At 42.5% G+C, this 23,159-nt stretch overlaps 1 protein-coding gene across 1 annotated transcript in view; it reads left to right on the top strand.

Annotated features, from left to right (window-relative positions):
* LOC140211833 (transmembrane protein 150A) overlaps positions 1-23,159 on the top strand; it is a 71,244-nt gene that overhangs the window by 44,355 nt on the left and 3,730 nt on the right. Inside the window, exons 4-6 of the mRNA XM_072282004.1 lie at positions 14,318-14,385; positions 17,148-17,278; positions 18,873-19,050. Coding sequence (XP_072138105.1) covers positions 14,318-14,385; positions 17,148-17,278; positions 18,873-19,050 — 377 coding nt within the window. The remainder of the gene's footprint in view (positions 1-14,317; positions 14,386-17,147; positions 17,279-18,872; positions 19,051-23,159) is intronic.

Consider the following 23,159-nt stretch of genomic DNA (forward strand, 5'->3'; position numbering starts at 1 on the left):
GGTCTCGCCAATATATAAAAGGCCACATCGGGAGCACCGGACGCAGTATATCACCCCAGCCGACTCACAGGTGAAGTGTTGCCTCACCTGGAAGGACTGTTTGGGGCCCTGAATGGTGGTAGGGGAGGAAGTGTAAGGGCATGTGTAGCACTTGTTCCGCTTACACGGATAAGTGCCAGGAGGGAGATCAGTGGGGAGGGATGGGGGGGACGAATGGACAAGGAAGTTGCGTAGGGAGCGATCCCTGCGGAATGCAGAGAGACGGGGGGAGGGAAAGATGTGCTTAGTTGTGGGATCCCGTTGGAGGTGGCGGAAGTTACGGAGAATAGTATGTTGGACCCGGAGGCTGGTGGGGTGGTAGGTGAGGACCAGGGGAACCCTATTCCTAGTGGGGTGGCAGGAGGATGGAGTGAGAGCAGATGTACGTGAAATGGGGGAGATGCGTTTAAGAGCAGAGTTGATAGTGGAGGAAGGGAAGCCCCTTTCTTTAAAAAAGGAAGATATCTCCATTGTCCTAGAATGAAAAGCCTCATCCTGAGAGCAGATGCGGCGGCGAGACCTGACGCAGACTGGGAGACCGCTTTGCTGAACACCTACGCTCTGTCCACCAGAGAAAGCAGGATCTCCCAGTGGCCACACATTTTAATTCCACATCCCATTCCCATTCTGACATGTCTATCCAATGCCTCCTCTACTGTAAAGATGAAACCACACTCAGGTTGGAGGAACAACACCTTATATTCCGTCTGGGTAGCCTCCAACCTGATGGCATGAACATTGACTTCTCTAACTTCCGCTAATGCCCCACCTCCCCCTCGTACCCCATCTGTTACTTATTTTTATACACACATTCTTTCTCTCACTCTCCTTTTTCTCCCTCTGTCCCTCTGACTATACCCCTTGCCCATCCTCTGGGTCCCCCCCACCCCCTTGTCTTTCTTCCCGGACTTCCTGTCCCATGATCCTCTCATATCCCTTTTGCCTATCACCTGTCCAGCTCTTGGCTCCATCCCTCCCCCTCCTGTCTTCTCCTATCATTTTGGATCTCCCCCTCCCCCTCCTACTTTCAAATCCCTTACTCACTCTTCCTTCAGTTAGTCCTGACGAAGGGTCTCGGCCTGAAACGTTGACTGTATCTCTTCTCAGAATAGAAGAATATCACTTTAGAACACAGATGAGAAGGAGGGTAGTTATTCTGTGCAATACATTGCCACCGATGGCTGTGGAGACCAAGTCATTGGGTTATTCAAAACGGAGGTTGGTATGTTCTTGATTAGTAAGGGTGCCAAAGGTTACGGAGAGAAGGAAGGAGAAAGAGGTTGAGAAGGAAAATAAATCAGCCATGATGGAATGGCAAAGCAAACCTGATGGACCAAATGGCCTAATTCTGACTCTATATCTTATGGTCTTATGGAATTTTCCTTGCTCCTTGATACCACATTCAGTCAAACACTGCCTGGTCAGCTGAGCATTTATTTCATCTATTTTTTTATTGAAGTTCACTTGCCAGCTTGATAGAAATACTTAAAATTACACATAAAGACTATTTAAAAGGACTGCATTCACTAAAACATCTTTAACATCCCAAAATCTGTTGAAGTCTAGTTACTGGTGTAGTGTGGGAAACGTAGGTAATGTGTACACACAAGACCAGATGAAACTGACTAAATAATCGCTGTTGATTGGGGGATGAATATTAGCCAGCCCATGGGAACAGCTCCTCTGTACTCTTAAAATAGCATCACAGGATCTTTTACATCCCCTTAGAGGGTTTTTAAAAACTCAGATTAGCGTCTTGTCAGAAAAACAACATCTCCAATAGCACAGCACTGTCTTGGTACTTCACTAGAGTATTAACCTAGAGTTCCTCACTTCAAACTCTGGAGTGGAATTTGTCAAACAATATTTCTCCTTGAGGAAACCATGCTGACTTTGGCCTATTTTATTATGTGCCCCCAAGTACCACTAAACCTCATCTTTAATAATGGACTCTAATATCTTGCTGTTATCTAACATCTAGTATCACTGAATTCAGGCTAACTGGCCTATAATTTCCTGTCTTTTGACTCCTTCTCAATTCTGGATGGCAATGTCCAATTAATTCAGATCCACTTCTCCCACACCAGTCTTTGTGCCACGCGTATAACTCCCTGATCTCATTAACCCTTTGCAAATTTGCATGTGGCTCAGGTAACAATCCAGAGATTACTACCTTCTTGGTCCTGCATTTTAATTTAGTCTCTAGCTGCTCAGATTCCTTCGGCAGAACTTCTTTCCTTGTTTTTCCTTGGTCATTGCTGCCCACATGGACCATGACAACAGGATCATTCCCTTCCCACTCCTGTTCTTCCATGGGTCAGATGAGATACACCAGGCAGACAACATAGCCTTCGTTACTCTCAATACTTGCAACAGAGAATTGTGCCTGTTCCCCCAACTATACTATCCCTGTCACAACTACATTTCTCTTCTCTCCCCCTTCTTGAATGCTCCACTGAGCCACAGTGCCACGGTGCAGGTGCTCATCCTTCCTACAGACGCCACTCTCATCCTCATAGGGGGCAACAATCTTGGACCTATTGGGCATGGTCAAGGGTTGAGGCTCCTCTAATACAACCTCATGAAACCACCTGCCATCCCTACCTGCCTAGTTCGAAGACTCACCTTCTTGTCAGTAGGTGTTAAATGGATGGAGTCATATCTTAAACAAAGCAAAGCAGTTGTAGAATGGAAACTATGATTCAAAAGAAGGAAGGCATTTCAGAGGCACCTGTATAATGCCTCATCAGCAGAGAAAACAAAACAAAGATGGAGGCAGAAGAAATGGGAGAATGATGGGAGGAAGTATAGTTGCTGGGAAGCTGCAGGCTTGATGGGCTAACCTATTCTCTGAGATGGAGACGGAGAGTTTGGGAACAGAGAAGAACTATGGGGAAAGGTGGAATATGGCAGAAGATGTAATAAAGTTGTTGAGCTCTGTGTGAGTGCAGGATGTATCAGAAAAAGGAGCTGAGAGAATGGGTCCAGGGATGGCTGAGGATAGATAACAATTTTTCTTTTTCATCAGCCGTGCTGTGAGGTTGAGGATAATATAGGCTCGCTGCAGATTCTTCCAAAGGTGTGGCAGGAGGTGGTTGGGGGAAAGCAGAAGGGTGGACAGTGGACAGACTGTCAGTTGATGGACTGCTGTAAGCTCCTTATGCATCGACCTAAATATACCAATACAATGTTCTTTCTCTGAGTGTTCTTATATCAAGGATTCCCAAGAGTTGGTGGGGATGTTACATTATTCCAAAGAGACCTTAAGCTTTTATCTGGATTCCCTGTTTTTCTGGTAATCTCTTCCCATGATAGATTGTTTGCTTCGGGGGGTTTATGTGGGTTGTGCAGTGGCACCAACTGAGCATAGGGCCTCAACGCTGGAGGTGTTGTCATGGGAGAGGACACCAATGTTTGTCTGTTTATTGTTCTGGTGTATTTGGAAGGTTTAACAGTGACAACATTGGTGACATTTTTCAAGGGTCTTAAGGTTCCCTGTTGTATGTAATACAAGTCTCAATCATATAGTAAGGCTTGGTGGACCATGAAGTTTATGCTAGGTCTGAGGTCTTGATCTTCAATCTCTGTTTTCCTCAAAGGCTCATTGAAGAAAATGGTGAGTTTTGTCATTGTCGAGAAGTGGATCCTGAGTGTTTTCTGGGATTTTGTCATGAACCTTTACTGTCAGAGAGTAGAGAAGGCCAACAGATAGTGGATCCTTGTCTTGCAGATGCTTAGTATAATGCCAACCATCTCATGCACTTCAGTAAATGAGTCAATGAAAGCTGGGATCTCAGCAAAACAAGCTTTGTTTGCTGGAGTTTGACTAGGAGATCTGGGAGGCCATGGTTCTGGAGTGTAGCTTCTGAAGATCCATTTCCAAGCGAAGTATGTTGGAGATCTAGTGCAAATTTTTTGCGAGAAAGATGGACATCACAGGGAGCTTGAGGTGAATGGAGAAGGTGCATTTAAAGGAAACTCAACACGACTGTAAGACAGAAAAGCAAAAAAAGATTATGTTGGTCGGTGGGTAGACACTTAAGTCACTTTACCTTGCAGTTGTTTCACTGTTTCTACCAGGCATTCGGAAGAAACTCTTTTGTTACCCAATTAGATGAATCATAATGACCTCTGAACTGCCTCGCTAATATTTTAATCAGATAATGTGCTCAAGGAGGTTAATACCGTTAGTTACATAATTGCAAGAAAGCATTTAAAGAATTTATTGTACTGCTTCGTTCATAGATTCACTTTACGGGCTACCCACATGTATTTCTTTACACATGTGCAAATGATGCTTTATGGAAAATCCCAAATGGGCCATTTTCTCGGAATGACCCTCCTCCCCTGCTCCCCGCCACCCCCCTGCCGTAATGTAGAGATCACCCGTATTCACAATAGAAATCACACATTGTATCATCTAGAAATGCATGGTTTGCAGTCTGAATATAAACAATGTAGCCACAGATTTGAGTTTGAACTATAATTTAGAAACAGCTCTGGGGTCAAGACATAGCACACAGCACCATGTCAGTGATGAAGTGAATACATTTCCATCTCACAAAAATATGAATTTGTCTTAGAAATACATTGTATCTCTGGTGATTACACGTAGCAAAAGTTGGCTGCAATCACTGCACAGCCCCTGGTGAACTGTGAGGACAATAATGTCATGGGGGCATTCAGAGAGTTTAAAGAAAACGATAATCTGACATTTAAGCTTGCTGAAGAGTACAAATGATGACTGGAGGATGAATTATCTTATCCTCGGGGTTGGAAGATTGAATCTTTTCAATAACTGGGAATTAAGTTAGAGTATAGTAAGTGTCTTGCCAAGAGCTTTGAAAAATTGAACATGCATCTAGAAGCAAAATTGCTTCATTGGATTCACAGATCTGATTGGCAAACAGTGGGGCAGGAGCCAGGTGAATGAAATGATTTCCATACAAGCAGACGGTCAGAGGAAGAAAAGAAGAGAGGTGCAGGGAAGGAAGGAGATGGTCATGTGGCAGGCAGCAAGAGAGAGTGTCATGGAATCAGGGAGAGAGGGAGATAGAAAGAGAGAGATTGGGGGGGAGAGAGAGAAGGTGAGGGTGAGGGAGAAAGGGAGAGGGAGATCCATACCCCAGTGAAGATCTGTGTGTGTGTGTGTGTGTGTGAGAGAGAGAGAGAGAGAGAGGGTGACTGACGGAGGGTAAATGGAGCTAAGGGGTTGGAAGAACACTGAAGAAAAAGGAATTCAGGGAAAGATGGGGTCAAGGGTGAGAATGGTGAGGGGAGATGCTTGAATAGAGTGATTGACAGACAGATCCCTTGAGCCTGAGCCCACACTGTTTGTGTGTGTGTGTGTGTGTGTGTGTGTGTGTGTGTGTGGATATGAATTTGTCTTGGGAGTGTATCAATGATAACATATCAGTATATATGTGTGTGTCTTTCAGCTGTCCATCCATATATCATTTACGTCTGTTTACTAAAATCCATTCAGTATAGCCTGATCTTCAGACATCTTGGACCTGCTTGACCATTAGACTAAGGGCAAATTCTACTACGTCCATGCCGGTAGCTGGCATGCAACAACCACCTTGTGTTAAAGGAAGTCATGCACGTGCACCTCCCCAACCTAGAATAGCCAGTTCTGACAATGATGGACCTCTTCTTGATAATACCACTCAGGCTGAGACCCAACGTCCAGCTAACAGGGGTTCCCCAACCTGGGCTCCACAGACCCCTTGGTTTATGGTAAGGCTCCACGGTACTAAAAAGGTTTGGGAACTCCTGAGCTAAAAGAATAAGGCTATGCATGAATCTTCTACTGAAAAGGCAAAACAGAAAAGGAGTGCTGCCTCATGGATTGGATTATGCTGTTAAGAATGAGCTGGTCCAGTGCCTCAGTGACTTCATTAGTGGGTTAAGTGAATGTTTCATAATCCTCTGACCCACTCCAGTGCAGAGTTAGAATACTACGATCATCAAGAGGCTGAGGAAATGTGGCCAAGGAGAACTTCTACTTGTACCTTGACAAATTCCCCTTGCCCAGGTCTCAGAGGGAGAGCAACTGATTCTTCTAAATTATTTGAATACCAGATCCTGAAAGGGGGCAAGCCTTTGGAGAGCTATGATTGGCAAGGAGGAAGTTTAGAAAGCCAGCTTCAGGGTCCTCCTCTTGATAAAGTGCCTAGAGTGATGTTTTATCATTAACCCCCTGATTTTGATCAGAGACAAGTGTAAGTATTTGAGGCACCAATCCCAATCTATTGGTTTACATCATCATCTAAAGAAAAGAAGGCAAGGACGTGTGTATCCCACCTGACATGCCAAGGGCTGACTGTTGGAATGACCACCACATCATTCGCTCTGTTAGCACCGTCATTGTGATCGCATGTGTGAACAGGAATGTTACCGTAAAATAATCAGTTCTGCATGACTAGGTGGCCTTGTCCTGGACCGTAATAATAAAGCAAGGTCACCTCAAAGGTACCTCATCTTAGACGGCATCTCACAGTCAGTCAACTCCCACACAACAGGACCTTCAGGGTCTCCACAGCTCATGGACTCCCATGAAGTTCACTGTAATTAGCACCTGTGAAAAAGCTCTTGAATTTTTTTTTCAACCAGCAAACAGTTAGATCAAAAGGATAGCTCACTCTTGACAAGGAGATCAAGGAGCTAATTAAGTTGGACTGGAAACGCCATTGAGCTCAAAGGAAAGGAAAGAGCACTGCAGATTCTTTGAGGCTGAATCTGAACAGAAAAGCTGCAACCTAAAGAACACCAATGATTCTACAGATGCTGGAACACACAGAAAATACTGGAGGAACTCAGCATCTGTGAAAAGGAATAAAGAATTGACATTTCAGGCTGAGACCCTTCATCCTGATGGCTGTGAGATTAGGATGAAGAGTCTGGGTCTGAAACGTCTGTAGATGCTGCCTGATCTGCTGAGCTCCTTCAGTAATTTGTGAGTGTTAAACCTAAAGAACAGATGGTGATGGATGGAAAGAGCACAGGAGGTCCAACAGCTTGCTGATAATCCAGACGTGCATGGACTCTATAATGCAGACAAAGCCATTTGTGGCCCAAAAACTGAGAGCAAAGAGTAAAGGTGTGCTGATCTAGGACAGACAGGCATCAGGCACTTGTTCAAGGAACACTTTGAAGAGTTCCTTATTTGGTACTTTATCTCTGACACGAGTGTCCTTAATCTGAGTTGCTGGTGCTTTGGGATAGTGATTCTTCCAGTTGAACGACTGTTACTTTTTCATTTGTTTACTGTAAGTCTGTGCAAAAGGGTTGAGATCAGTGAAGCATCTTGGTCAGTATGGATGAGTTGGGCCAAAGGGCCTACTTCCATGCTGTATAATTCAGTGACCCCATCCCAGAGTATCCATGCAGATTGACACCCCCTCCGTTAAAATGTTAACTGAAAAAATAACAAAAATACAAGAGCAAACAGCATCCCTGATGACATTGTAAAAGGTGGCAGAGGGAACTTAAGGCACAAATTCCCAAACTCCTTCTGGGAATAGGAGGACATGTCAGAAGATCCCCTGTGTATCCCATCTCCTTCCCGCCCTTCCTCTACTTTGTTTAAACACAGTTAAGTGTTGTATCTTAGGATCATAGAAAACTATAGCACAGGAACGGCCCTTCGGCCCATCTAGTCTGTGACAAACCATTAATCTGTCTAATTCTATTGACGTGCACCCGGACCATAACCCTCTATACCCCTCCCATCCATGTACTTATCCAAATTTCTCTTAAACGTTGAAATCGAACCTGCGTCCACCACGTGCTGGCAGTTCTCTGAGTAAAGTTCCCCTTAAACATTTCACCTTTCACCCTTAACCCATGACCTCTAATTGTAGCCTCACCGTATCTCAGTGGAAAAAGCCTGCTTGCATTTATCCTATCCATACCCCTCATAATTTTGCATACCTCTACCAAATTTCCTCTCAGTCTTCTATGTTCTAGGAAATAAAGTGCTAACCTATTCAATCTTTCCCTATAACTCAGGCCCTCAAGTCCTGGCACCATCCTTGTAAATTTTCTCTGCACTCTTTCAAACTTTACATCTTTCCTGTAAGCAGGTGACCAAAAACTGCACACAATACTCCAAATTGGGCCTCACCAATGTCTTAAATAATTTCAAAATAACATCTTTCCTCCTGTACTCAAAGCTTTGATTTACGATGGACAATGTGCAAAAGCTTTCTTTACGACACTCTCTACTTGTGATACCACTTTCAAGGAATTATGGATCTGTATTCCCAGATCCCTTTGTTCTACCACACTCTTCAGTGCCCCATCCCATACCCTGGTTGGTCCTCCCAAAGTGCAACACTTCATGTTTGCCTGCATTAAGTTCCATTTCCCATCAATCAGCACTTTTTTCCAGCTGGTCCAGATCCCGCTAGAAGCTTTGATAGTCTCCTTCGCTATCCACTTTGCTGATCCAGTTTATCACATTATCATCCAGATCGCTGATTTGGATGACAAGTGACAGTTCACCCAGCACCAGTCCCTGAAGCGCACCACTAGCTGCAGGCCTCCAGTCAGAGAGGCAATCATCCACAACCACTCTCTGGCTTATCCCACAAGGCCAATAGTTCATTCAATTTACTACCTCATCTTGAGTGCCAAGCATCCTTCCAGTGGAGAAAACAAAAATCTGGGTTTCTGATGAGCAGAATCATCTTTCCTCTGTCTTTACATCTCCTGTGCTAGAGTAAAAACTAGGATTTAATAATTCTTGAATTTTTTGGCTCCTCTGAACCAAAAATTAGAGCTGTCTTATTAGTTCAGGATAGGTTTTGTTGCTGGGAAGTGGCAATGTCACAAACTTTTCAATGAAGTCAACATGATCTCACAAAACATTTGTTCCATTATTTGTTGAAGGTACAGTCTTGAATCTAGATATAAGGTAAATTTTGTGTATGGGATGTTAGTGCATGGCTGACATACACTTTGAGGTGTGAGAGTTATTCATTCTAGAGTGAATGTGCTCACTTTTGCTCAATCTTCCCTGGGAACATTGACACAGATACACTAAACTCAACAAAAAGATAGAAGTTAAGATGGCACTGATAAGTGGTGACCCTTTGTGTGCAGCTGCAATGGGAATCATCAAATATTCCTGTTTAGAATGACTACAGCTGAAATCCACAGTCACAGCCACAGGTACTTCAGTAAGCAACATCGTTTGAAAACATTTAAAAACACAATTGATACTCAAAGTCGGTAGATCCTGGACTGTAGACTCAGGTTGTGAGTGCAGTTCCCCTTTCAAAGAATGGAAATGTGGAAGACAAGACAGCCTGTAGGTATGATCGAAACACAGAGTTCTTTGACCCCCACTGCCAACTATCCTGTGGCAAATGTACAATATCTGGAAAATAAAATTGATAACCTCACAGCAAAGATTGCAATACCAGAGGACCATCAAGGACTACTGTGTACTTTGCTTCACAAAAACGTGGCTATCCGCAGCCATTTTGGACACAGCGCTGCAGTCTGATGACTTTGCTATTCTCCACAAAGACAGGACAGTCTTTTAAAGGCAGCTGAGGTAAAGTATGCTTTATGATTAACTCACCTTGGTGCACAGATGTGGCGGTTCTGGCTCAGTCCTGGTCAGCTGACCTAGAAAATCTAGTGGTTAATTGTCATCCTTTTTATCTGCCAAGGGAGTTGTCTGCTATCATCCTCGTAGCGGTGTACATTTCACCTCAGGCAGCCACTGGAGGAGCTCAGCACCGTAATCAGCTGGCAAGAAACAGGCTCCCTGATGCCTTTCCTGTCATTGCGGGTGATGTCAACCAGGCCAGCTTAAAGGAATCTCTGAACAACTATCACCAACATATCTCCTGTGGAACCAGAGGAACCAACACAATTGATCGAGTTGGGTACTCCTTATCCAAAATGCATAGTGCTGGAAGTGTTTTGGATTTTGGAATATATAGTGAGATAGCTTGGGATCGCCATCATTTCTGACTCTGAATTTATGTGCTACCAGCAAACAGTCTTTGTCTTACACTTGTTCATCACACATATGTACTGGTGCAGAGTGTTGTAGTTTCATCAACAGTGATCTTGGCAAACTCGTCAATTAATTTCTCAGCTGCTTCATGATCAGCCAACGTTTATCGCCGTAAGCTTTCAAAAATGTAATGCTGCACCTTTTCTTAAATTTCTGCATCCAGCCCTCTGTATATTCATAACTACTTTCAATTTTCAGTTTGTCGTGATAGATCTTTTCTGGTTTCATGATTGGCATGCCATTTAGTTGCATATGTTCACTCCGACGCTGATGAATCCACTCTTTCAATACACAATCAAGATCTTCATTTTTCACTTTGTGCAGTGATTTTTGATTTTTTATTAATTTCTGTTTATTACTTCTCAGAACTGTCTGTGGTGCACAAAGACCTGTGTATTGGCTGGGAAACTTCCCAGCGCCTTCTGGAATTTTCTGTTTGTGGCATCTTGTCAGTGCTCAAAAAATTTTCAGATTTCAGAGGTCTTTGGGTTTTGGGATTCCTGATAAGGGGTATTGAACCTGTACTATCATCAAGAAAGCTTACCGTGTCATCTCACACCCACAGTTTGGAAAGTCCGATCACCTGGTAGTACTCTTACTGCCTACATATAGGCAGATACTAAAGACCACAACACCAGTGCTGAGGATGAAGAAGGTATGGTCAAGGGATATTTAGGAGCGCTTACAGAACTGCTTTGAGTCAGTGGTCTGGACGATATTCAGGGTTTCATCTTCTACTATGAATGAGTATGCCACTGTTATCACCAACTCCATCAAGACCTGTGTGGATGAGTGTGTGCCTTTGAGAACATACCGGACATATGCAAACCAAAAGCCGTGAATGAACCAGGAGATTTGTAGTCTACTGAGGGCTAGATCTGTGGCATTCAAGACCAGTGATCTAGAACTACAGAAGAAGTCCAGGTATGTGACAAAGATGTGTGTTTATGTCCCAAGAGCGGTAAGAGAGAGACACTGAAGCAGATCAATAGTTCTCTGACATTAATGGGAACTATACAGAAATAAAGGAAAAACAAAAAAAAACACACTAAATTGAGCTAAGCAAGACTAAACTAAACTAAACTAAACTAAACTAAAACAAAGTCAGGCTAACATATTACATTGGGAGAAACAATAAATGCTAGGCCAACATTATTAGTATTATTTATTTAGTATGAAGCTACTACTGTCCAGCCACTATTTCAATGTTAGCTTTAGTTTGACAGTTCATTAACTAGAACTGTCAAACTAAAGCTAACATTGAAACAGTGGCTGGACAGTAGTAGCTTCAAACTAAATAAATAATACTCCTTAATGGTGTCAGACTAAATAATAGTCCTGGAACCAGGACAATGGTAAGCAGGGACTGTTGACATTTCTCTGCTTTGGGTCATGTCTCGACAAGACTGGAATGAGAGGAAGGAAGGTAAATACCACCACAATGAAGCACTAATTGGTTGGAATGTGCATACTCACGAGCATGATTGCTGAATATGTTTCACAGCCCACCTCCAAGTGTGTGCAGACCCCATGGCAGAGTATGTGGTTGTGACAATACAACCTACAGAAGGCTTTTTGAGAGTGAAAAAGCAATTGCGATTGAGGTTAGAGGTGGAATTGGATGCGCGTTAGCTCCTTAATAATTGAGGCCATTATTTCCTACAAGGCAAATCCTAACATCAAGAATGGCTGCGATGATGCTTCACTACCGGGTGAGCTCAACAACTTTTATGCACGCTTTGAAAGGAGAATAAAACTACACCGGTGCAAATCCCTGCAACATCTGGTGACCCTGTGATTTTCTGTCTCAGAGGTCGACGTCAGTACATCTTTCAAAAGGGTGACCCCTTGCAAGGCATCAAGCCCTGATGGTGTACCTGGTAGAGCAGTGAAAACCTGTGCCAACCAACTGGCGGTCATGTTCAAGGACATATTCAACCTCTCACTGCTGCAGCAGAAAGTTCCCACCTGCTTCAAAAGGGTGACAATCATACCAGTGCGCAAGAAGAACAGGGTGAGCTGCCTCAATGACTATCATCCAATGGCACTCGCATCTACTGTGATGAAGTGCTTGAGAGGTTGGTCATGGCCAGAATCAACTCCTGCCTAAGCAAGGACCTGGACCCACTGCACATTCCATATCGCCATAATAGGTCTACAGTGGATGCAATCTCACTGGCTCTCCAGTTGTCCTTGGATCACCTGGACAATAGTAATACCTACATCAGGCTGCTGCTTATTGATTACAGCTCAGCGCTTAAACACAATTATACCCTTAGTTCTAATATACAAGCTCCAAAACCTGGGCCTCTGTATCTCCCTCTGCAACAAGATCCTTGACTTCCTCACCAGGAGAACACAGTCTGTGCAGATCAGAAATAACATATCCTCCTTGCGGACAATCAACACTGGCACACCTCAAAGGTGCTTAGCCCACAGCTCAACTCTGTCTACACCAACGACTGCGAGGCTAAGCACAGATCACACGCCATCTATAAAATTGGCAACAACACTGCTGTTGGCAGAGTTTCAGATGGTGACGAAGATGCATACAGGAGTGAGGTGGATTGGCTGGCTGAGTGGTGTAACAACAACAACTTTGCATTCAACATCAGTAAGACTAAGGAATAGATTGTGGATTTCAGGAAGGGGAAGTCAGGGGAGGGGGACACACACACCAGTCCTCATTGAGGGATCAGCAGTGGAAAGAATGAGCAGGTTCAAGATCCTGGGTGTCAACATCCCTGAGAATTCCAGACATCCCACCCTGCAAAAACTCATTTCAGGAAGGTAGCACCATCAATTTGTGGGGTACTTCCGGGAGAGGTGGGATGTTTGCAATAGAGTAGCTCCTTAGCCGCTAGCCAGCTAGTTTAAATAACGTTAGCTATGCTAATGAACGAATGACACCTGTTAAACTCACCTCAACATGTCTTTTACAGTCTTAACCCACCATGGGCAATAGAAAAGTCACTGTTGCAAACAGTGCAGCGAGCAACACTGTCATTATTTTTGACCCCTATTAGGCAGGGGTACACTTTAGTGTAGTCTGGGGTGATGTACGTTTCTTATTTTCTGTTTTTGGAACACTCTCGCTCTTGCTCTTGCTCTTACTCTCGCTCTCTTTCTCTCGCGCACGCGCTCGCTCGCTCGTGGCCGCGCTCTCTCGCGCTTGCTTTCTCGCTCTTACTCTCACTCTCTCTCTTTCGTGGTCGCTCACTCGCACTCGCTCTCTCGTGGTTGCTTTCTTGCTCTCGTGCCCTCTCTCTCTCTCGTGGTTGCTCTCACTCGCGCTTACTTTCTGGCTCTCGCTCTCGCACTCGCTGTCTCGCGCTTGCTTTCTTGCTCTTGCGCTCGCTCTCCCGCTCTTTCTCGCGCGATCTCTCATGCTCGCTCTCAAAAAAATCAATTTCCGGGACTTTGTATATAATTTGCGGGCATCAGGGAGCCACTATTAATATGCGGTAGACTCCCGGAACTTCCGGGAGAGGTGGGATGTCTGCTCTCCTGGGCCCAACATATTGATGCAATTATAAAGAAGCCGTGACCGCAGCTATATTTAATTAGGAGTTTGAGGAAACTTGGCATGTCATCAAAGACACTCGCAAATTTCTGCAGTTGTACCATGGAGAGCATTCTAACTGACTGCATCATTGTTTGGTATGGAGGGGCCACCGCACAGGATCGGAAAAAGCTGCTGACAGTTGTAAACTCAGCCAGATTCACAATGGGCACCAGCCTCCCCAGCATCAAGGACAGCTTCAAAAGGCAATGGCCCAAAAAGGCAGCATCCAATCATTAAGGACTCCCATCACTTAGGGCATAACCTTTTCTCATTGCTACCACCAAAGAGAAGGTACAGGAGCCTGAAAACACACACTCAGCATTTCAGGGACAGCTTCTTCCTTCAGCCATCAGATTACTGAATGGACATTGAACCCAGAAACACCACCTCACTATTTTTCCCTCTCTTTTTGCACTACTTATTTAATTTATTTTTTATATAAATTTCTTATTGTGATTTATAATTTTTTATTCTGCATTGCAATGTACTGCTGCAACAAAACAACAGATTTCATGATATGTGCCAGTGGTATTAAACTTAATCCTGAGTCAGTGATTGTCTAGGATCTCAGATAGACAATTTCTCATCCGGAGCCATACTGTGATTCATGTTCTTCTCCTTCCTCACTGCTGAATAGGTTGCATTGTTTCTGTACTCATATTTGCTTCTGATTCCAGCACCAGTGGCATGAACCTCCCTGAAAACTCCCTCTACAGTGCGGTGCTCAACGCAGTGTCTGTTTTATGTGAGTATAGTGCAATGGCAATATTGCACGAATAAGGTTTTATTTTTTCAGAATGGATTGCTCCAGAACACTATTTTAATCAGAACATGCCTTGATGAAGTAATGAATTTGAGTGCTGGATCATCGTGGCTGTACGATTTATACATGTGTCAGAGCGAGTTGAAAATGTTAAAACAAGAGTGACAGCACAAACAGGCTATGCTCTGACACACTGAGTTAATGATAGATATTTCCAGGTTGTAATCACCTCTCTACCTCATACCAAGTTGGAAAAATCCCTCCAGATAACCCTAACCTGGAGAAATCCATGCTTCTTTATGATCTGTTTCTACTGGTTGAGGTATGTATACGAGGGATTAATGCAATACCTTTTAGAGCTGAGTCAACCCATATTGGCAGTATGAAGGTTTGCACCCTTTAGCAGTAAGGACCCTTGGGATAGTCTCAGTCCATTTCTAAGTAGATTTTGCTTTGCAACACAAAATGCGTTAAAAAGTGATAACAATTGATGTGAAATAGTTTTTCTCACTCAAATCCTGCGGGTAATACATCTGTCAACCGATGGAGCAATGGTGCCACTTGGTTACACTTATTAATCAAACTTATTAAATTTTATAGGCAGCTCGGTGGCATAGTGGTTGGTGTAACGCTTTAAGCACCAGCAGTGGGGTTCATTTCCCACCGCTGTCTGTAAGGACTTTGTACGTTCTCCCCATGACCGCATGCTATTCCTCTGGGTGCTCCGGTTTCCTCCCGCATTCCAAAGATGTACAGGTTAGGGTTAATAAGCTGTGGGCATGCTATGTTGGTGCCAGAAGTGTGGTGACACTTGTGTATGCCCCCAGCACATCCTCAGACCGTGTTGGTTGATAATGCAAACAATACATTTCACTGCATGTTTCGAAGTTTGATATACATGACAAATAAAATTAATCTTTATTGTTAATGAAGCTAATCTTTAAAAGACAAGCTGGGTTGGCTCAGTGCAAAAGGTGACCTGCAAGTCCTGACATTGGGTTCTCAGATGAAGATACATTTCTAATATAAAGTATAAGCCTCTGAAACACATTTGGTCAGCTTTGAACAGCAGGAGTATCCCGTAACTTGTTACTGCACATACTTTCTTAAATAAAGGGCCAAAACTCCTCACAATACTCCAACTGAGGCTGCTCCAGTGCATTTTAAAACCTAAGGCATTACACCTTCGCTTTTATATTCTAGTCTTCTCAAAGTGAATGCTAACATTACGTTTGGTTTCCTCTCCACTAACTCAACCTGCTGATTAACCTTTAGGGAATCCTGCACGAGGACTTCCAAGTCCCTTTACACCTCAGAGTTTTGAATTTTCTTCCTGTTTAGAAAGTAGTCTGTGTCTTTATTCCTTGTGCTAAAGTGCATGGCCATACACTTCCCAACACTCTGTCACATCTGCTACTACTTTGCTCATTCTCCTAGTCGGCCTAATTCCTTCTGCAGCCTCCCTGCTTCCTGAACACTATCTACCCCTCCACCTATCTTCATATCATCCGCACCTTATGTGCAGCACCTTGTCACTTCTTAGTTATGTTCTGTTGGTTTTTAAAAGTTTCCCAATCCTCTAACTTCCCTCAAATTTTTGCTCTATTATATGTCCTCTTTTTTGCTTTTATGTTGGTTTTGACTTCCCTTGTCATCCAAGGTGGTGCTATCCTGCCTTTAGAATACTTCTCCTTTGGGACGTATGTACTCTGCGGCTTCCGAATTTCTCCCACAAACTCCAGCCATTGCTGTTCTGTCATCATCCCTGCTAGTGTCCCCTTCCAATCAACTTTGACCAGCTTCTCTTTGCTCATAGATCTGTAATTCCCTTCACTCCACAGTAATACAGATACATCTGACTATAACTTCTCCCTCTCAAATTATATTATGGTCACTGTGTCCTAAACATTGCTTTACCTTAAGCTCCCAAATCAAATCCAGTTCATGACACAACACCCAATCCAGAATAACTGGTTCTCTAGTGGGCTCAACCACAAGCTTCTCTAAAAAGCCATCTCATAGGCATTCTACAATTTCTCTCTCTTGGGATCCAGAACCAACCTGATTTTCCCAATCTACCTGCATACTGAAATCCCCCATGATTATTGTAACATTGCTCTTTTGACATGCCTTTTCTATCTCCCACTGGAATTTGTAGCCCAAATCCTGGCTACTTTTCGGAAGCCTGTATATGACTCCCGTCGGGGTCTTTTTACCTTGGATGTTAACCTCCCAACTATCATCTTCATTCAGCCACTACCCAGTGATGCCTGTGACATCATACCTGCCAATCTCTAACTACGATGCAAGATCATCTACCTTATTCTGTATACTGTGTGCATTCAAATATAACACCTTCAGTCCCGTATCCGTCACCCTTTTCAATTTTGTCCCACTTTTATATTACAACTCATCCCACTGACTGCAATTTTGCCTGCCCCAGGGTAAGGTAAATAGGAATGCACATTGTATCTGAAGGAGAATCAGCTATCCCCTATAAGGAAATAAACCATAAATGGCTGAATGAGATGGAGACAAAAGTTCATAGAATTAGTTCAAATTTCACAAGCAAAGGTCAGTTTAGACAGGATGGGATTAATATTCTGAGCAGTAAATCTTTATGGTTCCAATTGTTCCCAAAAAAGGGAGGGAATGTGTCTGTAAGAGAACAAATGGCTGACAAATGACTTAGAATTAGGCAAAGTAACCCTTTTAATAACGTGTCCCTGGTCTGATTCTTCCAGTCGCCATTGTGTGTATTTTTCGACATGCTCAGGTAGTGGACCGAAAAGTGGATGATGCTGCATTGAGTAAGGTTGCTATGATTGTTGGCCTCTTTGGTTCCGTGGGAGGCTTCATTGCTGGAAACTGTAACGTAAGTCATTGTGAATAAGATGTGACCGATTTACTTTATTCTGGGATGTAATTGATGACTGATCTGTTAGTTGTTGACTGCCCAGAGTTAAGTGTTTTCCTGATTAATAAAATGTAAATAATGAACATATGTAGTTGGATGTGGATCTAAAACTGGGATGTGGATTCAAAAGTGACTTGGACATCTCTTAGCAAAATGGTCAAACTAACATCAAATGTGGGACCCCCACTGCCCATTATCAGTGATTTTGCTGAGGCTGCCCAAACCATTTCAAATTGGTTTATAAAAGGCTAGTTCCTATCCCAATGGACAATAAACAAATGATTAGATGGATGCAGAATTTGCCATTTTAAACTAGTATGTAAATATAAAAAATTTGTGAATATCAGAAATATATTACTCAATGAGCTGAAGTTGGTGCTTTTCCTGAAATTAATTTGTAAGTCACTGGTAGTTATTTGAGTATTGTGCAATTTTGTAAAATGTCGATTTAATGTGCACCCCTCAATTCCATTGGTGGCCAATGCAATATGGCCATCTTATATTTTTATATAGCCATTTTTATTCTGTCAGAATAAATATAACCATTCCTATTTTAAACTATCCTCAATGTTTATTTTATTTTAACTTTGCTTCCCATTTGGTAAATATTATGATCACCTTAAAATGATAAAATGAACTTCATAGTAATATTTGCCATAAGTAACCTGGTTGGACTAATAAATACCTCTAGAATGGGGCAGCATATTAGGATGGGTTATTAAATGATATCCATACTGAAGAGTAGAAAATCAGCAAAAGGAATTATATTAAAGAGATGGACAGAGGATGAAAAAAATCAAAGATATTAGCTCTGATGGAAGAATGAGTTTGGGAATTGAAGACAGAAAACAGATGCAATGTCTCAAAAGATGGGAACTGGAAGGAATGAGCATCCTGTTGATGGGAGGTGGGGTAAACGGAAATTCCAATGAAAATGCTGAATGATAAAAATGAAACATCATTGAAAATCCTGGAAGTTGAATGTTGGGAGTGATTAGGAGTGGGAACAGCAGGAATACAGCTGACAGAAAAGATTGGGTATTGTTTGACAAACAGTTTTCTTTCATTTGCTCATTATGATTGAAGAGTAAGCCAGCTAGAATTTCTTAAGATTACAACTTCAATTTAATTCGACTTCAATTCAAAAATAAATTCCTTCCCCCTCCCCTCTTCTTCTATTCTCACTCTGGCCTCTTACCTCTTCTCACCTGCCTATATCCTCCACCTGAGCCCTTTCTCCTATGGTCCACTCTCCTCTCCTATCAGATTCTTTCATCTCCAGCCCATTAACTTTTCCACCGATCTGGCTTCACCTCTCACCTTCTGGCTATCCTCCTTCCCCTCCCCCCACCTTTTCATTCTGGCATCTTCCCCCTTCCTTCTCAGTCCTGAAGAAGGGTCTTGGCCCAAAATGTTGGCTATTCGTTCATTTCCATAGATGTGGCCTGGCCTGCTGAGCTCCTCCAGCCTTTTGTGTGTGATGCTTCAATTTGTGAATTAATGTGAATGTAATTTAAAGTCAAAGCGCAATAATGGTTTGCTTTCTTTACAGCCGTCGGTTCTCATGGTGCTGCACTACTTCGGAGCCTCACTGTGTTTTGTCAGCGGTTGTATTTATTGCATATTACAGACTATCTTAACGTACAGGCTATGTATAACAGGAAAAGAATACTTACTGGTGCCGATACGTGGAGTGCTGAGCAGCCTTCAAGTGATCTTTTCTATCAGTTGTATCCTTTCTTGATGATGAGTGGCTTTCAACCCTGCTCCTGGCTTTGATTAAACTGAATGAAAGAGGAAGATGAATGCACAGAACATTTATTTCCAGAATTATGGGGCCTTACATAATATAAGTGGGCCATTCAGCCCATCGTGGTTTTGCTGGTTTTATTTAAATAGTCAATACTTACCTGCTTGCCCTTTTCCATAATGCAAAAAATGTCTTGCTTGGAAAGGAATCCTCCAAGCTCATGTAATATCTGTCCATGCCATTTGCTGCATTAGTTGGTGTCACAGTGCAGGGGTGGAAAGCCAAATAAACTGATTCTGGGCATTTGCACACAGTCTGGTGACTCACACCGGAGAGTGAATGTACGTGTGTGGGTCTCCCAACTGCGTTAGCCTCAGAGTTTCACAGTGTGGACTCCATCCAGCTGCCGCACAAGCTAATTTACCAGGTAATTCTGGAGCCAGAATCAGTAAATGTAGTAAACGCACGGAGGCTTTGATATGTACAGAAGGAACCATTCGAAACTACATTTCCCATGGAACGTGAGAGTAGTGTTAACACATTCAAAGAGTTTGACTGGTGATTTCACCATGTTCAATTCCATTTCACCTCCTCAGAAAATGAAGCAGCCCAGACCAGCACAACCTGAACCATTTTCAGCATCTGCTCTATGAATCCCATTCAGTGTCTTATAAATGTTTCAATAAGGTCATGTGATAGTCTTCTGAATCCCAATCTCTGCATCCATTTCCCAATTAACAAACCTTTCATCTTAGTAAACTTTCTCTGAATTCCCTCTAATGCAAACATAAATAAGAATTGTTTATGAAACTGTTTGCAGTCCTCCAAGTACCTTCACCTTGTACTTGTAAGACTTCCCCATATTTATGTTATACTTCCCCCCCCCCATTACATTAAAGGCTATCCTCCATTTGCTTCCTTAATTCCCACCTGTGGCTGCATATTAACTTCTTAGCTTCTTGTATGGAGTCACCTATATCCTTTTGTACAACAAGTCTCTCTATTTAGCAATATTCTGTTTTCCTGGTCTTATTATACTGTACTGGATAACCTCTTATTTCCATGCATTATACACAGTCGGCCAACATATATTGTCCATTTGCTTAATCTGCCCATATCAATTCGCAAATTCTTTGCAGTCTCCTCACTACTTGCTTTCCTGTATATTTTTGATTCATCAGCAAATTTGGCTAACATATATTTAGTTCCTTTATTTGTTATAAAAATTTACTCCCCTCCTGAACAGAAGGAAGAGGGCAACATGGAAATACTACCACCTCTAGCAAGTCATACAGCATTAAAGATAAAGACATTGTATTCAAATATGTAAAGTGTTCATAATAAAATGGATGAATTAGTGGCTCAGAGGGAAACACAATACAAGAAAGGTTCCACCATCAACGCTGCCCTCAACCGCATTTTCCATTTCACACAGATCTGCTCTCACCCCATCTCCTGCCACTTTACTAGGGATAGAATTCCTCTCGTCTTCACCTACCACCCCACCAGCCTCCCCGTTCAGCACATAACTGTCCGCAATTTCCACCATCTCCAATGGAATCCCGCCACCAAGAACATCATTCCCTCCCTCTGCCCCACTTTCTACTTTCCACAGAGATCGCTCCCTACGTGACTGCCTTGTCCATTCGTCCCTCCCCACTAATCTCCCTCCTGGCACTTACCCTTGCAAATGGAACAAATGCTACACCTGTCCCTACACCTCCTTCCTCACTACCATTCAGGGCCCTAAACAGTCCTTCCAAATGAGGCAACACTTCACCTGTGAGTCTGATGGGGTCATCTATTGTGTCTGGTGCTCCCAGTGTGGCCTCCTGTATATCAGTGAGACCCAATGTGGATTGGGAGACCACTTTACCGAGCACCTACATTCCGTCTGCCAGAAAAAACAGGATCTCCCGGTGGCCATCCATTTTAATTCCACTTCCCATTTCCATTACGATATGTCTATCCATGGCCTCCTCTCCTGCCGTGATGAGGCCACACTCAGATTGGAGGAACAATCCCTTATATTCCGTTTGGGTAACCTCCAACCTGATGGCACGAGCATAGATTTTTCAAACTTCTGGTAATAGCACCCCCACTTCACCATTCCCCATCTTCTTTTCCCTCTCTCACCTTCTCTCCTTACCTGCTCCCCACCTCCCTCTGGTGCTCCTCCCCACTTTTTTTCTTCCATGGCCTTCCATTCTCTCCTATCAGACTCCCCCTTCTCCAGTCCTGTATCTCTTTCAGCAATCAACTTCCCAGCTCTTTACTTCACCCCTTCCCCTCCTGGTTTCACCTATCACCTTGTGTTTCTCCCTCCTCTGCCCCCACCTTTCAACACTACTCCTCAGCATTTTTTCTCCAGTCTTGCTGACGGGTCTTGGCCTGAAACTCTGACTGTACGTATTTCCATAGATGCTGCCTGGCCTGCTGAGTTCCTCCAGCATTTAGTGTGTGTTACAAGGAATCATACATGGCTTTGGCTCAACACTCATGATAGAAAGAAGGTTGAATAGTTAACCTGCAAGTTATAGGAGATAGAAGGCTGGTTGGGCATTGCATCTGATTTTTTAAAAATAAGATGAGGTGTTGTCGTGTTTGATGGTGGTACAAGAAAACAAGAAATAGTATCAACATAAGTGGCAATTAAAATAGAATAAAAATAAACAGATTTAGTTTATCGCCATGATTGGAAATAAAATTAATTAAGAAATAAAAAGAGATTTTGCCAAAAATAATATAATAAATATGGGGGATTTTCATTTTTATGAAGGCAGATTAAACAGGCAAAAGCAGTTTAGGGATGGATTCATAGAATATATTTGGAATGTACCATTCCAATGTATAGAATATATATAAAAAATACATAGAATGTAATTTTCTGAAGCAAGGTGGCATGGGACCATCTTAGACATATTTTCTGTAACAAGACAAGATTGATCATTAATCCCATAGTAAAACCCATAGTAAGGGTAATTGAAATGAAATATATCCAGTTTGAAAGGGATACATACAGTCCAGGCAAAAAAGGCAGTCTTCCCATTAAGTGAAGCTAATTATGCGTGATTTGAATAGGTTAGATAGGAAATTAAATTAATGACTTGCCAATGGATGATTTGTGAAAACATTTAAAGGAATACAGTGGATTCTGTTCATTGAGGCAGGAGACTGTTGCTAAACAGTTTCTAACTAGCGTCAGCCACACGCACTTGCGTGGCCATTAGACACTAGACCGTGCTTAGAGTGATGGTTTTTTAATTAGCATCAGTTGCGTGTGCCTGTGTGCAAAAAGCAGTGATTTTTGTCACTGAATGTTGGTGAGAAATAAGCAGTAAGATAATTGAGAGCTGTTTTGTTCACCGCAGTTTCAAGCATTCAGGCTTGGAGATGCCCCAAACAACCGGAAGTGAAAATGAATCGATTTCACTTCTTCATCTAGTTAGGAATTACAATGCAATTGATAACCATCTTGAATGTTCCAATGAAAATGAAGACTTGGAGGATGCAATCACCTAAAGCGTTCTATGAAGGCAGTCCATTTAGATGTCTGCGTCGGTTTTGTTAATTTATAGTCAATCAAAAGAACATGGCAGATGAATTCCTCCGTTGATAACTATTAGGAAGTAATACACAGTTTTATAGTATTGTAGAAGTATTGGTAGTGTTCTAATTTATTCCATATTTTATTTAAATACATAAATTTCTACTCAGTTAAATGGCAGTTCGTCTTTGTCATATCTTTTTATCTATTTTCATGAAACTTTGACTAATTGGGGCAGCTGCTTAATTGGACCAAAATGCACTGGTCCTGATTTGTCCCAATAAAATGGAATCCACTGTATTCCAAAGTAATCAATGAATGTACATTGTAATGAAAAATTTTAAAATCTGATCATCTTTTTCTTAAATGATAAGGCTAATAATAATACGGTTATATAATGATGGAATAAATACCGTATTTATAATATCGTCAGGAAGATGATTGGAGAGCTATAGGAACCACCAGCGAATGTCAATTCCGATTCATGAGAGAGAGAAAGTAAACAAGCAAGTACAGCAAACAACTTGTACCTTGGCTTTATT

The sequence above is a fragment of the Mobula birostris genome, chromosome 18 (assembly GCF_030028105.1).
Source record: "Mobula birostris isolate sMobBir1 chromosome 18, sMobBir1.hap1, whole genome shotgun sequence".
NCBI classification, from domain to species: Eukaryota; Metazoa; Chordata; class Chondrichthyes; order Myliobatiformes; family Myliobatidae; genus Mobula; species Mobula birostris.